General features: G+C 42.0%; 1 protein-coding gene across 1 annotated transcript in view; it reads right to left on the bottom strand.

Annotated features, from left to right (window-relative positions):
* Positions 1 to 861: 861 nt before the first annotated feature.
* atp5f1c (ATP synthase F1 subunit gamma) overlaps positions 862 to 16,937 on the bottom strand; it is a 111,519-nt gene continuing 95,443 nt past the window's right edge. The window contains exon 9 of the mRNA XM_063905651.1: positions 862 to 872. Within this exon, the coding sequence (XP_063761721.1) occupies positions 869 to 872 (4 nt within the window). The 3' untranslated portion in view covers positions 862 to 868. The remainder of the gene's footprint in view (positions 873 to 16,937) is intronic.

The raw sequence follows: 16,937 nt of genomic DNA, 5'->3' as shown, positions 1-16,937 counted from the left end.
ATAAAGGTATAAAGTTGCACAATTAGAGGTAGACAAAACAAGTACTAAAGGTAAAAGAGAAAAAAAATACAAATAAACACACTTTAAGTTCTAATTCTGCTTCTCCACATATCAACACACACTATATCAGGCTAATTCTGTTAAACACACACTCTTACAAGGCAATAAACGCTTCAACAGGCACTCAAGAACACACACTCAAACACAAACACACACTTAGGGCAATAAACGGCAGTCGGCAGGCCTGCTGTGCTGTCTGTCGTGCCAGCAGTTAGCGTTAGCCATAAAGGTTCAATCAGAGTGACCTCTACAGTACAGATCAGGCTGAATGAGGAGCAGTAAAATCTCTCATCACCACTGTACCTCGCTCTAAAGAGCCACGTGGATTGGCCCCATAAACCACATAAGGGGTCCCTATCAGACACATTGGAGTTGGGTGGGACAGATGGAGTGCAGAGATGGGATAGGTAGGGACGGGTGTATGTAGTTAAAGCAGGATTCAGGACCAACAGATGGAGAGGAGTAACCCCCTCCTATCCTAATTCCATAGAGGGACGGGGCTGGCAAGCACAGGAACGCTAAGAGCAGAGTGTGTGTGTGTGTGTGTGTGTGTGTGTGTGTGTGTGTGTGTGTGTGTGTGTGCGTGTGCGTGTGTGTGTGTGTGTGCGGTCCTGGGTGTGTGATAAGCACATGTTCCCCTGGGTGAGTGCTTGAGTGATCTAACAGGGGCAATTAATTTGTTTTATATACAATTTAACTCCTCCGAGCTCCGACAAAGGAGGCAGTCCTCTGGGAGCTCTGAATGCTCTCTGATACAGACCGGGACCACAGGGGAGATGCACAATCAGCCACCGACGAGAACGTCCGTTTATGCCCGAGCTTTCATGTGTACTGACGAGGGGTGAGGAGGGGGGAGGCAATCCACATGTAAACTCATTTCTCCCAATGAATATGTAATGGAAACTGATGAGGCTAATGACTCGTAGAGGTGACCTACTTATTGACGCAGAGGAAATGAGGATCTGTGGCTTTCATCTATCACACATTAGAGGAATCTCAGATTATTTATGAACAAGGCTTTATGAGAGGCTATCGTCTTTCTGACAGCGTCCTTTCAATATAATTCCAACCTCGCTATCTCTTTGAGTTGTCACTTGGCCCGTAGAGGACGTGGCAATGTGACCTTTCCGTCCATCTTTCTCTCAAAACTTGGACACATGCATCACAAAATCTTAATGTGCCTGCTAAGTATCTACACAACTTAACTCGAAAAGTATAATGAAAAATGTGCTTTGCCTGAGTGTTTGAATCCAATGCCCACATTTAGTGCTAGGAAGTAGTGTATGCTATATATAGCAAGGCAGGAAGTAAGGTTGTGGAGGTGGATTTGTGATTTTTTCTTTCATGTAAGATGTCTAAGTTTGAAAGTAGAAATCATATCATTGTTCGGGTAGATCTTCAAGTGTTGGAGATAACAAGTCTTCCAAACTTCCACATCAAGTTTTTATAATACCACTGGTTGGGAGGGTCAGGCAAGTGTCATGGCTTCCCTTTTAATTGAACTCCCGATCAAGTCTGGTATTAGTCATTTCGCTTATGTGGATTACATTTTTATCATATTTTGTTTCTGGTTTGACCAAGCATGTTTGACCTCCACACTGCCCTCTCCCACCTGGACCAGAGGAACACTTATGTGAGAATGCTGTTCATTGACTACAGTTCAGCATTCAACACCATTGTGCCCTCCAAGCTCATCATTAAGCTCAGGGACCTTGGGCTCAACAGCGCCCTCTGTGACTGGATCATGAGCTTCCTGACGGGCAGATCCCAGGCAGTGCGGATGGGGAACATCACATCCTCCACCTTGACCCTCAACACCGGAGCCCCACAGGGTTGTGTGCTCAGCCCTCTCCTCTACTCCCTGTTCACGCACGACTGCGTGGCCACACACAGCTCCAACACCATCATCAAGTTTGCTGACGACACGACCGTCATCGGCCTGATCACAGACGGCGACGAGACGGCGTACAGAGAGGAGGTCAGAGCCCTGACATCTTGGTGCCAGGACAACAACCTCCATCTCAACGTCAGCAAAACAAAGGAGCTGATTGTGGACTACAGGAAGAGGCAGAGAGAGGCACACACACCCATCACCATCGACGGGACTCCTGTGGAGAGAGTCAGCAGCTTCAGGTTCCTCGGGGTAAACATCAGTGAGGACCTGACATGGACACATCACACCAGGGTCATATCCAAGACGGCTCGACAGCGGCTCTTCTTCCTCCGCAGGCTGCGGAAGTTCAACATGGACTCCAGGATACTCTGCAACTTCTACAGGTGCACCATCGAGAGTATCCTGACTGGCTGCATCACCGCCTGGTATGGCAGTTGCACCGCCCTCAACCGTAAGACTCTACAGAGGGTGGTGAAAACTGCTCAGCACATCACCAGGACGGAGCTGCCATCCATGGAGGACCTCTACACCCAGCGGTGTAGGAAGAAGGCCGGTAGGATATTAAAGGACCCCCATCACCCCAGCAACAATCTGTTCTGTCTGCTGCCGTCTGGCAGACGGTACCGCAGCATCCGGACCAAGACCACCAGACTCAGAGACAGTTTTATACCACAGGCTATAAGACTACTGAACTCCTGAGCTGTGTGAATGTCTACTCACATCTGTTTATAGTACACACATACATATATATATATATTATACACATCTGCCATACATATCTGTTTATAGTACACATATCTATATATTATACATATCTGCCATATACATCTGTTTATACGTAATATATGCATCTGTCCATACCTCCTCATTCAACAGTGTAAAGTGTTTAAATACTCTCAATGTATTCCACATATGTATATATTTCACATCCTCAAATCTTTATTGTTGATATTGTAAATATTCTTCTCTCTTTTTGCACTATTTTATTTATCTTATTTGCACCATGTATGTGGAGTTGTTGGAGGAGCACGCGACATAAGATTTTCATTGCCAACATATACGCTGTATCTGCTGTGCTTATGACAAATAAAACCTTGAAACCTTGAAGCATGTTGGCTATTCTGCTCACTGAGGCTCAGTTTGACAGAGGTCAAAATGTAAAGCATAAACCATGTGAAAGTGTCCTTTTTTAACTTATCTTTAAGTAAACTAGCTTTTTTGTTACATGTAATTCCAGTCGATAGTTTATAAAAGCCTTAAATCTGGCTGTCAAAAACCTGCCGTTTCCCTGCACACGCACAGAGAGTAGCTTATGCTCCCTTGCCATCAATGCCTTATTGATGTTGATCCTGTGTCAAGGTTACTTATGAGGGGTCAGAGTCCGAGCCCTTGGCAGCCTGTGTGGGTAAACACTTACTATTGATAAGAGAACTCAGCTGTCAGCCCCCCTTCCCAAAAACGGCTAACTATCCCTCATCAAATCCTTTTCACACCACTTTCTCCTCCCTTTCTGGCCCTCATTTGGTCTCATTAACTCACCATCCTCCACTCCCTCCCTCTTGCAGCAGAGCAGGGATGCTATCTGACCATCAGCCCATATTGGTCTCCTGAGAGTGCCTGCGGCGCTGGGAACCAGGACCCCCGAACGGTTCTCTGGAGAACGAGGAGAGAGTGGGACAACAGGTTAGATGCTGAAGGAAACAACCCTTTAAAAACAGCTGGATTCATGAAGCATCGCAGATAGAAATAAGGCCCCTTTGTGTCCCAGCCTCCCCGAATTAAAATAAAAAAACAACCTGGACCTGACGATAAGGATGCCATGAGTGTCATCAGTTGCAGATATGAGAGGAGGAAATGAATAGGAACAAAAGAAAAAGAAGGGGATGGACCGTGGGAATTATCTGATCAGCTCAACTGAACAGCACTGTAGTTAGATTGTGTCTGTGCTGCTGTCCTAGGACTGGGTGATGGATCAGCAGGGCAACAGATCCATGAGGATGTTGAAGGTCTATAGCGATATATTTAATGTTTCACAGTGAAATCTGATCTCCTTAACTAGCAGTACGAAGTCAAGGATGCCTGCATACTATTATAACAGTTGATTGTACTGCTCATTTTGATATACAGAACTTCGTGTGAGGTCCTGCTCAACTGTCGCTGTGTGGATTGAAACTCCAAAGATTGAATCATAGAACAATGTTCATCAAAACTGGGAAATTATCTGTTTTGTAGATTTTTCTTTTTTCAATACATGTTTGTGATTGCTAAAGAGGTCAGTATGCATCAACGGCAGTACTTCTCGGATTGTCAACTAGAACTTAAACATCCTCCACCCACAACTTCCCGACATCAAAATTGGCGGAGTTGCATCAGACACATTTTTGTAACTTTGCATCACGACAAGCCCACGTACTTCAAACATTAGGAGGCCTTTGTGTGTTAGTATAAAAAGACAATACAAATAAGTGCAATGCAATCAATTGCATCACGCAATCAATAAAAGCCTAGTGAAATATCCTCTGAAAGAATAAAATAAAAAACAAACAAACAAAACTAATAATACATAACAATGTCACCCCCAAATATAAGTCTAACCCAGAACACATCTCCCTGTAATAAATAGCTCTCTGAAACAAAAGATTAAATCAAACTTCATCACCCTTCTAATCAGCCAGCACTCCACCAATCCCCTCAAAAAAGTAAATATTTTAATGTTGTGAGAATGAAAGTTACATAAACTTTCTCTCATTTGCCACGGCCCAGGAAAAACTGCGAGCTGCAGATACGACTATGAGGAAACATAGACTCTCCTCCCTGGAAATGTTCATCAGGCTTGGACCCATTTAGCCCGTGTCTTAATGAGGCCAAAAACCTTGCTGATCGGACCACAGACGCATGGGTAAACAACACCCTGTGGAATGCTGGGAAATTAACAAAGCACATTTCATTCTGACTCATTTCTACATATTATACACAGAGAAAAGATGAAAGCATCTGTCAGAGAGGGAATCTGCCCGTAATCAAGCCAAAAACAAAACTATTAAGAAGGCAAAGTGGAGAGTGTTAAGTGGTTTGACCCTCCGTCACCTCAACGCTGGGAGATGTAAAACAGTCCAGTAGTCTTTGGCATGCTAGCTAAAAGACATTAAAGTTATGGAAAGAATAAGGAGCGGGAGAAAGAAGTTGAGAGCAGCAGATTAACTTTCTCTTCATGCTCTGATTTACAGCTCTCTGTCAGGCTAGTTGAAGGAATGTAATATAAAGTGATGTATGTATCTTGGCAACAGACAGGTGTGAAAAAAGGCTTCATTTGAGCAGGTATATTTCCATTTGACACCACACACTGCACATTGTTTTTACAATGATCTAGAAAAGTAGTTCAAGAAATACCCTTGAAAACTTGATAGAAATCACAAGTGAAACCATTCCACCCAACAGGTAAATTAGTGAAATTATGAAGCAAAAGAATGCTTCATAATTTCATATTGACATAGTATTGCAAGTATTGAGTCATCTTTGCAGAATAAAGGAAGAAGTCATACTTAATGTGAGTGAGATGGCTTCTAATTTAATGTAATGCCAATGCAAGTTGTATGTCATGGAGATAAAAGGCCACGATTGTCAGGCAGAGGACCACATTTGATTATTATTTAGTGAGTTTATGTGCTGTTTTGCAAGTAAAATCCAAACTAAAATGATAAAAATAGTAATAAAAAGAAATACAAAGTCCAACAAAATGAAGCAAATAAAGTGCCCATAAAGCAAGTCAACTACTCATTTATCTAATATGTGTTGTAGAACATTGAGTCAGCCTCTGTCTATTATAGATCAATATCATTATTGGCAAGCAGATGTTGGTTAAACCTGAACACCAGCTCGAACCTCTTGCAATGTCAATCTTCTCAAACAGTATCTCTGCTAGTTACACTTAGAAAAACAAACTCTCCTCCCTTCTCGCCTCTTATCCGACATAAACCTCAGAGTGTTTGTTCTCACTGAGAGGTGCAAACTCAGACCTGTGTCAGTTTATCTCTGGCTAACAGCCCAAAGAGCTGCAAGGGTGTGAACACAACAATGGATCTCCCACACTCCACTGTTGACCAAAAGATAGAAATGATGCTAACGTTAGCTCAGGTCTGCTATCACACTGCAAAGCCCTTGAGCGTATGAAGGGGCTACAATGCATAACACACACACACACACACACACACACACACACACACACACACACACACACACACACACACACACACACACACACACACACACACACACTCACACACACACACACAAACAAACACAGAGATTAAATCTGGGCTGGCTACTGCTGGCCTCTCACTTTGATGAGCCAAGGAGCCAAGAGTCTGGGTGCTGGATTAAGATGGCTGAACTAGATTCACACACACACACACATGCGCGCACACACACACAAATACACACACACACACACACACACACACACACACACACACACACACACACACACACACACACACACACACCTCACTCTCACTCACTCACTCCCTAGAGGGGTTAACCCTGATCCTCCATTCATTTACATTGAGTAGTCTTTTTTTTTTTAAGCTAACACAAAGACTCTCTCCACAATGGTTAAAAAAAAAAACTTTCAGATTAGCTAGTTTAAACAAACACTTATTCATCTGAGAGCAGACCTTTCTCTTTTCTCTTCATCACACACAACGATGGAGACCTTCTTTAGTCCCGGCCTGTTAATAAATTATACCTGGGGTCTAAATGAATGATCCATATTATTAAAGCTGGAGGCTAGTATGACGGGGCTGTGTTGTATTACACTGCGGAAAGAGGTCTTGATTCTTATGGAAGCTGACACCAGAGGCCATTCAGTAAAAAGTGATGAAGAGTTGATTGATGGAGATTGCAGGTTCAAGCATCACCTTTTCCATCCGTGTCAATCAGAAGATTGCTGGACATGGGACCTGATTACTTTTGTTGTGATGGCTTGAATGTGGGTCTAACTACTGAACACCAAGACTCAAAAATGACAGGAAGGGGAAAATTTTGTAAATTCAAATGATAAAAAGTGAAGGCAAAAAGCTTTCCACCAGTCAGGATGTCAGAATGGTGAATCCTGAATTATACAATATGTTGATAGAGTGTTTTTCTACTGTAATTTAAGCTAATGAAACTTATTAAACTGGGGCAAAACATCAGCAATGTTGCATAAATAAAGATTAATTGGAGCTCTGATGAAACCTTTATTTGCAACTACGAGTCACCAATTGAAAAAAAACGGGCATAGCTGTTGGATTTTAATAACTGTCTTAGACCAAGCACACTTAAAAAATTCAAAACTCTGCATATTTTTTTAAACAATAGAAAAGACTCCTTTAAAAAAAAAGAAGACACAGAAAAGGCAGCCCTTCTTCTACTTGTTTGCTATAAAATAACCAACATTTTATACAGCAGAATGAGAATAAAATCAAAAGACATGCATTATTTGAAATATGTATTGCTAAATCCGCTGCAGGAAGTTGTCAGACAAAGTTGAAATAACAAAAGAAAAAAGAAAAGCAGAACATCTTCCGTCTAGAGAAGCTTTAACGTAACAGTGTTTGGAATTTCAGTTTGGTAATGGACTGAAAATACATTATCAAAGGTTTTGTGCTTATTTCAGGGTGTTGATAGAATTGACTAATTGTTCAGCCCTTTTCCCCTTTTCATGTGATCATTGAGGTCTGATTTCTCTGCTGAAGTTGTTCTGCTACTCTTGCCTTATAAAGAGGCGCAACAGAAACATCCACATGTCTGTCATTAAGAGATTTAGAAATAAAACGTTTGCGTAAACACAGAGAACATTTAGTAAATCCAAAGAGACCGAAGCCTCAGGTGTATTTGACTGTAACTGAGCAACCGCGTCTGCCGTTCAGGCCTGTAGGATTACCAAAGAGCATGAGTGAAAGGCAACAGGAGCGCTTAAGTATCCACCTGATCCTACACACACACTCAAATCACTTGCGTGTGTATTTTAGGGTAGGTAGACTTTAAAAGTATTAGCCCAATAGATTGGAATTTATTTCTTACCAGGAATAAGTAAAGAAGTTTGATCTCTTCAGCTTCTAGACAGGGAAATGCTGACTCATTTCAAGGTTAGGGACTCATTCCTGCACCACTTTATTAGCAGATAGGCATGTCAGGATAATCGTAGAAAAATGCACTTTAATGAAGTGGGAGTCCTATTTAGGCATGAGATCCTTGATTTACACAATGCGGCACACATTAACTTATGCATACTTTTACAGTGCTTCAATGCCACCCTCCACCTCCGCTACACAAGAGGTGTTTGTTCTCATTTCAGGCTCATCTACCACCGATACTATAAAAAGAGAAAGATGAGACATAAGGGGAGACTGCCAAGCTACTCGCACCTCCTCATTGCCCCCAAGCGTGGATTTAGTCGTCCGGTATTGTGCAAGCGTTTCACATGTTTATTGTCCCGCTCAGAAGCCATTCACTCGGTTCGGAGGCAGCAGATTTCTTCATTACCACTGCAAGGCAACACCGAAGATGCAAACAGAGACGGCAGCTAAATGATCGGTGTAATTACTTATGTTACATGCGCAGGGTCATACAGCTCAGACTACTTTTGTAAGCTTTATAATATTATAATTGTAACAACATGAGCTCCAACTGTAGGCCTACAGTATAACTTACTGAGCCCTGAAGGCACAGACATGTCCTGACTGTTTGCTCTTAATGCCAACAGAATCAGGGCACTCCCCATATGGGCTTTGGTTGTTTGCTAAAAGTTTACTGGTATTAACATAAGCCATATACACTACAGTATAAGCTATGTGATTAGATTGGATTAGAAATGTTTTAATTTGAACTCTTCAGGCATAAATGGCTTTAAAATAGGTATATTGCAGATAATAAAGGTGAGACAAAGACTCATTTTTTCTCATACAAGACACTTTAAGAGTGAATATGACTTGAAGTTGGAGTAGTGCCATTTAAAAAAAAGAAGACCAGCCTGAATATCATGTTGCTGAGTGGAAGTTTGTACAGTAGCATGTGATAAGGAAGAAGCTATTTATTCAGGAGGATACTCAAATAAACATACTTTTCAATTTCAAACAACCAGTGGTGAGATTACGATTGTAGATTTAATGTTAACCGGCACCTTCATGTGCACTTTTAGATTTGGTCATTTCAGTCGTACTTCATACGACTTATAATTCTCTTAAGTTTTTTAAAATATTTGTGTTTACTGTGCTTTGCCTGTTAAGCACTAAGGCTGTGAACAGGGGGTTACCGCTAGCATCCTGAAAAATGCACCTCTCGGCAACATGATCAAAAACCGTTTTACATTTTACTGGAACATCATCTGTGCTTTGTGTTTGAACTATGAACAGTGTTTGGTTTTTCTTAGCAGTAGCAGTAGCAGTAGTAGCAGTAGTAGTAGTAGTAGTAGTAGTAGTAGTAGTAGTAGTAGTAGTAGTAGTACATGTCAGCTAGCATGCTTAAAGGAGACTGTTCACTTGAGCTTTGTAGCTGAGAAATTTGCTTAAAGTTTTGGGAACATGAAGGGAGACAGAAAGAAATTATATATTGGACAGATTCATAGTTTCCCTTGTTATGATTGTAGTTTTGTGAAGATGATAGCATTACCATGAGACAAAAATCTTCAGCTAGAAATGACAGGCAGTTCAAAGTCATTTGGGAAAAAAGAGGATGTAGAAAATGATGGGAGACAGACAGATTGCTGCCTGTAATTCAACAATAATTTGTCAGAGCAGAGAAAGCAATTCCCTCTGGAGCAGGGCCAAGTCTGGGTATTTTACAATCACAGGAGAACTATCATTACATCTTTATTAATTTGAATAGAACCTGGCAAGTGTGATTGGATGAGTCAGACCTCACACAGGCAGATACACTGTGTCATTTGTTTTGTAAAAAACGATCATCATAGAAACGGTTCAACTGTTTTGGGTGGATAAGTCTACCTGGGATGCCCTCAATGTGTCAAAGTGTGTGTATTTGTCCACACAACTTTATAAATGACATGAAGCACTTATTGTTTATGTCTGTGGTTCAGTCTGTGTGTTTATTTGCAGTGTCTATAAGGGTAGTTTCCTTTTTAACTGTATTTGTGCATAAAGGAACATAATATAAGCTATATGGCTAGATTTCTCAGCAATGATGTTTGTCAGAAACTAATCTTTTCTGGCTTTTATTAATCCAACCTGGGTGAGGCCTTATCCAGTATAATTAACTGTTCATACTGCCTCTGTAAATATCTTTGAGCTCATAGTTGGTGAAGGCTAATTTTGGATTGTGGTTAGTGAAGGCAGCTTACTGAATAACACCTTTCTTTGGGTGAGGCACTTTGTTTAAAGTGATACCCAACAGATAAATAAAGGAAGTCCTAACTGAACAGCAGCCATACATTATCACCGATATATTCACCAAGCAGTTCATATGACATTAGTGCTTGTTTGGTTATATATGGAAACTGTTACTCCCTTTTTTGGTTCTGCAAACCGAAACAAAAGGAGAAATGTTATTCAAATATGTTTTATCCTTATTCTTTTTTTCGTCCTGCTCTCACACTATTTTTTCTGAATCATAATATTCGTAGTCATTGAAAAATATATTACACTGATCATGGTGGGGTTTTTTTCAGTGTGCTGCAATCAAATATTGCACTAGTCCATATTTTCGATCAGCCCTATACTGTAAACTTTTTATTAACTGTGTGTGTGTGTGTGTGTGTGTGTGTGTGTGTGTGTGTGTGTGTGTGTGTGTGTGTGTGTGTGTGTGTGTGTGTGTGTGTGTGTGTGTGTGTGTGTGTGTGTGTGTGTGTGTGTGTGTGTGTGTGTGTGTGTGTGTGTGTGTGTGTGTGTGTGTGTGTGTGTGTCTTTGCATGCCTGTGTAACAGAGACCTGGTTGGGCCTGAGTGGTTCTGATCCATCCATGGCTGCCATTCGCATCCAGGCCTTCTCCATTCCGCTTTGTGTGTGTGTGTGTGTGTGTGTGTGTGTGTGTGTGTGTGTGTGTGTCCTGGCGGGAGGCTGGCAGCCGGTGTAGCCCTGGCTGGCACCGGTCCACTCCCCCACCCCCCCCTCCCCTCCCTCCCTACTCTGTCTGAGAGCACAATGGGCGATCCGGTAAAACAATACAGGCCCAGGAACAAGGCCCTCTATAGAGCGAGTGACACACTATCCCTGAAAGAGAAACACTCCAAGATGCAGGGCGGCTGAAACAGAAATAGAAAGCTAATTTCTAACCCTCCACCACTTTACTCTCTACCTGTTACTCCCTTCAAAGCCAACTGTATTGTTTTAACCCCAATAGATATTGTGACACAGATTATTTCTCAGACTTTAGTTACGGCCTTCAAATTGGTCACCTTACCCTTTTTGAGTCAGTTCCCTCTCACTGTGCAATCAGGAAACCAATCAACTGCATCATTGAGCTGGTGCTTTTACTTTGAGTTGGAAACAAACTGGTAATTGGGTATTCTAAAGTATATTTATCTCAGGAACCCATGAATCAAATTGAATAATTCAGAAATTACAATAAAAAAACATTAATTTGTTCCAAAAAATCATATTATGGGTGCTTGATTCTTTCAAAAAGAGACAAACACTACTCACTAGAGCATTTTGAAATGCTGATATCAGAGATGTTGCCAGTAATTAAGAGAACCAGGTTGTGTTTATGTTGGCTTTGTTAGCTAATGCAACATACTGAAGAGTGAAAGTAATCATGAGCATGTGTTGCTCAATAACAACTTTGAGTAACTGAAAAAAAGTAGTTCACACCCAGGAGGCAACGGACACAAACACATTCCCACGATAACGAGCGTGCTTTGAGCCATATATTCAGTCAACACGAAGACCCCCAAACACACACACACACACCGAGCTGTGACCTGGCCCTGCGGGTCTGACAAGTAAAGAAGAAGAGCTGAGCAACCTGTCGATGCAGGTAGAGAAACATTCCTCATGGCCCCACACACACACACACCACACACACACACACACACACACACACACACACACACACACACACACACACACACACACACACACACACAAAACAGGGAGTGTGAGCTTACATGAGGTACATCTCTGTTTGTGAATCCCAGTGTAGTTTATTCATATATCAAGTCCACAGATCTCACTAACACCAGTTATAAACCCAACACCCCGTTCCCATGCTATCTCTGCTACTTTACAGTGCTGTCACTGAGCAGAAATCATGAATCTCAGTCCTCCAAAGCAATAGCAGCCTTCAGACATGTACGGCTAATCAGAAATCTAACGTTTCACTTGTTTGCAGATGGAATCTCTCCAATATTTATCAAACATGCCCCCCCCCCCCCCCCCCCCTCAGGCTACTGGGCATATCAGAAATGACTGACACATCGCCACATTTATAACACATATCGCCATTACCATCACTCTGCCAGCCATCTGCCCAACACACACACAGACAAACACACATACCTCAGTTACATTACCACTTATGACACATTACACAGCTGATAAGATCCCTCGTGCTGATAGTGTCACCTTGCCCCAGAAAAGGTCGACAAAATATGTTGGGAAAAAACTATCAAAGCACGCGCTGGGAGTTTTTAAAACATGCCAACATGTCACACTACACTGTTGGAGGGAAACAAACTAATGGTTTTCATACAGCTGTAAGAAAAGGCTGATAATGAAACTTACATATGAAGCTTTGCATTCACTTCTCTTACTGCCACTGTGTTTGATGAAGTGGATTAGCTGGTTTAACATAAAACAGGCAGATTTAAAAACAAGTACATTATTAAACTACTTTCTGACAGCATCATCACACTTTCAAGTTTATTTCATGTCATGAATAACACACATTTGTCTTCCATTGTTTAACACAAAATGTGTTCGTATACAAAACTCAGCAGTAACAAAGAAATGTTGGTTTGCCATCAGTGGCAACATCCTTTTGTGACCTCATGTAAAAAGCAACTATTGATAAAAAATAATGAAAGTAAGTCAAAGTCAAAGTCCAGTCCACAGAATAACCGTTTCTGGCAGTCCCACAGTGCGAACATACAAGAGACTTTTTTGACGGTTAACACTAACTTTAGGTTGGTTAATATCCTTTGTGAAGATCATGTCACTTCCTCTGAGTTTCCCTCATAAAGCAGGTTATATATTACCTTGTAGTACATCACATTAACCTTTTACTGCATGCAAGTCTTTAGATATTGAGATTTATAAATGACGGGCTACTTTTAAACTTAATGGTTCAGCTGAAAGTATTTGACTTCCCTGCAGGCTGACTGCACTGCATTTTGTCATTTTAGCCAAGGCCCCATAAAATAAAATAAAGTCGTAGTCTTCCATTCAGCTGCCCTCCTGTCATTGTGATTCGACAGCAGCGCACTGTCATGCAGCGGCTCCAGCTAATTGGAATATCTCTGTCTCACTTCTCCAATCACCTGACATGTTCCCTTGAGGGGGACAGGGGTGAGGTGATGAGATGAAGAGGCCTCTTGGGGAGAGAGAGCTGCTCTTTACTGTCTCCCTTTCCAACAGCAGAGAAGATCTGAGGACAGAAAAACAGAGCAACTGAAAAACTTTTAAGGAAGTTAGCTTTGTCTGTGTTTGACGGAACAAATGATATAAAAATTCAGATGAGCCTCAGTCTCGGCTTAGATGTGTTCATGTCAAATCTTGCCTCATCTGTTGCACCACTTGAGGAATGTGAGGAGTGTGAGTTTCAGATTGTCAAAGTAAAAGACATTAGTTTAATCACCAATGCATAAGCTCAAATCGAATTTTATGTACTTTAAAGATATGTTCTGTCATAATCGCATCAGGATACTGAATGTCACATGATATAACATACCCTATGATGTGTGTAAATATCTTCACACTATGTCTTGTGCCAAAAACCTGTCCTCGTGCACTTCATTTCACCTCTCACTGTGAATTATAGTGTGACTTACCTTTCACGTACTCTGCACACATGTGTGCAGTTACGAGTGGACTGGTGAGTGTTTCTATGCTTGCGTGCACATGTGTGTGTGACTTCAAGCTTTGAAAATGGAAATTAAGAATGTTAATGTTGTGAGGAGCCCTGCAGCGAAGCAAGTGAAATCAACCAATGACTTCTCTCTGTTAATGAACAGTTACATTTGAGCATTCCTTCATGCGGTAGCTTGTTCCTTGGTCTCCAGCACAGCTACACCCACACCGACACACACACCTGTCTTTAGCTTTTTAGCCAGTTCCTGCCTTTTTGTTGCATTACAAAAGAAGGTCATAAAAGGGCATGGCTACTTTGCTTTTCCTTGCTCAGATCAGTGCAGTGACCCTCAGATTTAATCATGTTTGCTCAAAATGGACAAGTTGGTCTTCCAGCATGGTTGTGGGTAACCTGAATCAGGTCCACACACCTGCACAACAAATCCCTCCCCTTTACACCTGCCTCCACAGTGGCAGAAGGCAGGTAATGGTATGAATCGCAGTGGTAATCGAGGTTTAACTACCGGCCGGTGGTCAGGGCTGTGTGAACCTTGGCGTGACCCCTGGCGACCCCTCCACTGCAGTTCACAGCACCTCGGAGGATGGCTTGGGCCTTGCCGTGAATGGAGCTTTAAATGAAGCCCATTATCCAGTTGCACAACCTCCCAAACTGAAGTCCCACTGGGGCTCCCCTTAGGGGCCGGTGAGGGCGTCCGTTATGAGTGTTCAGCCAGGAGTTAGAGGAGGAGGGGGGGCATCTATTACGGCTCTGGGGGATGTAATGTCCAGATGGCCAGGTGCTACGGAGGGACCTGTCCCACCCTGCAACAATCCAAGCTTTCATCCCTAGCAAACCTCAGCCCTCCACCGGCCCAGACCTGGTGGTCACGCAGGGTCGGTCAAGCGGAGAGAGGAAGAAGAGTAGTGGACCTGGGGATGTTTCATTGACAAGATTTCAACCTCTCTCTTATGTTAATGGAGAGTCTTCTATTCAAGATTTGGCGGGCCATAAAAAAATCATTAGCCTTACAAGGAGGTTTAATTCAGAGGAATGTCATGCTACAGACATCTACAACAAAGTCAACTTACAGAGATGATAATGAATCTGTCAACAAGTCTATTTGAGGCAAGATAGTTGTAGGACCTGCTACATCATCGCAAACAGTCATGATATATTTATTTCCCTTTTGAGATTGGAATTACCCAAGGCAGAAGTAAAGGGAAAAAAATCTATTTCGATTCCCTGTTGCTCAAGCATTTGGCAACTATAAAGCATGCTTCGCTCTCATTCCAACCCTTTACCACTCACGCGAACACATATGTACATTCAGAAACATACACACTTCCCACCCACATGCATACAAATTCCACCCCAATACACATAGGCCCATTGTGAAGCCACAAACAGAAACAACAAGCTGCTAAAAAAAAACACCCAGGGGACTCGCAATTCACTGCTCAATCAATCTAACCGCTCTGCGAGAATGTCCGCGCACGCTCACTCTCACATGCACTTAAGGCACATTTAGTTGCAACAAATATGTTTTATGACAAATGAATGAAAAACATGCGCACACAGGGAGCACTACATTGCATCGCCCTCAAGGGACAGATATAGGATTACTAGAATTGACGCTTCAGTCTTTCCATTGTGTACGTGAAAATCCAATGAGGGGCCTCTAAGTGGATGCACTCACACAGAGAACCTGTTCTGAGGCTGCTAATTAAATCCAAACAGGCACTGACATTGATTTGAGAGGTCATTACCCTCCCCTTATGGTCATAGAAGACTCATATGTTTAACAAGTGGTGTTTGCGAGGAAGGCCAGAGCTGCACAGGAGGAATGGTTTAAAATGGGCAAAAACAATGGAAATAAATGTAGAAATAGTGGAAAAGAATCATAAGAAAATAGAAGGTGGACCTCCACTGTATTCCCCACTAGATGTAGACCCATTCCAAAATGTAAAGGGGTTCTTCCTTGCCCCACACTACACTCTTGTACCAACTTTCATGAAAATCAGGCCAGAGTTTTAACCCTAATTCTGACAAACCAAACAGAAAACATGGGAGTTAAAAAGGTTAATGTTCAGTAATGCATTCTGATTAAAGACTAAAGCACTTTTGGGAAACCTTAAAATGATTACACATTAAAAAAAACAACCTGAAAACATTCCTAAAGTGGTCTAGTCCACCTGCCACCAGGTCAGCCATCCATCATGTTCTTCAACTGTAGGTTCCAAAGAGAGGAGTGAGTCATTATTAGTCAAAGAGTTCATTAGGCCAAGGCTGACTAATGCTTCCACAGAAATCTACACTAAAGTGACTGGTATTCACCTGGCAGAGGACCAGGGGGCGGAGAGGTGATGCTTTCACTTTAGCTTTCTATTGTAATGCAAATTCAGAAAACAAGAACTTATGATAATATCATTTTGTGAATTTGTGTTTGAATTGTATTATCAAAATCACACACCCTTTGTGAATATAGTGGCATTAAAGTACTTAGTGAATAGGTATAAGCTCTATGGCAAGAACTACTGCCATTTAGGGAAAGTCCGATCTTGCAAAACAGTTGTACAGGTGTTTGGATGTTTTTAGTGAAAAAGGAAGGAACGGTAAAGGGGGACGGGATATAATCAGGAACTACTTGAAAGGTACAGGTGTCTTCCAAAGTTTCAGTTGCTACTGTAATTATCATAACCTCTGACAGCTTTCAGTTAAACTGTGACTGAGCAAGGCCGGTGTCTCAACCTGCTTTTCAGGTACAAGCCAGAGAGAAGGTAAAGGACTTGAACTGAAGAAAGCGTTGCACAGAAAAAGCTCCTGGTAGGGTATCTGTATGACATGTGTTAATAACTCATAAAAATCGTACCCTTCTCAACCTTCAGGAATATTTGCTGCGAGGCATCCATGTCTGGGTGACGGAAAGTTCAGTTTTAGTTTCCCCGCTTGAAAAACTGAATGTGAAGAACACACGTGGGAC

Source organism: Eleginops maclovinus, chromosome 17, assembly GCF_036324505.1.
Source record: "Eleginops maclovinus isolate JMC-PN-2008 ecotype Puerto Natales chromosome 17, JC_Emac_rtc_rv5, whole genome shotgun sequence".
Lineage (NCBI taxonomy): Eukaryota > Metazoa > Chordata > Actinopteri > Perciformes > Eleginopidae > Eleginops > Eleginops maclovinus.
Note: the sequence above shows the minus strand (reverse complement) of the source record. Positions and strands in the feature narration are given on the sequence as shown.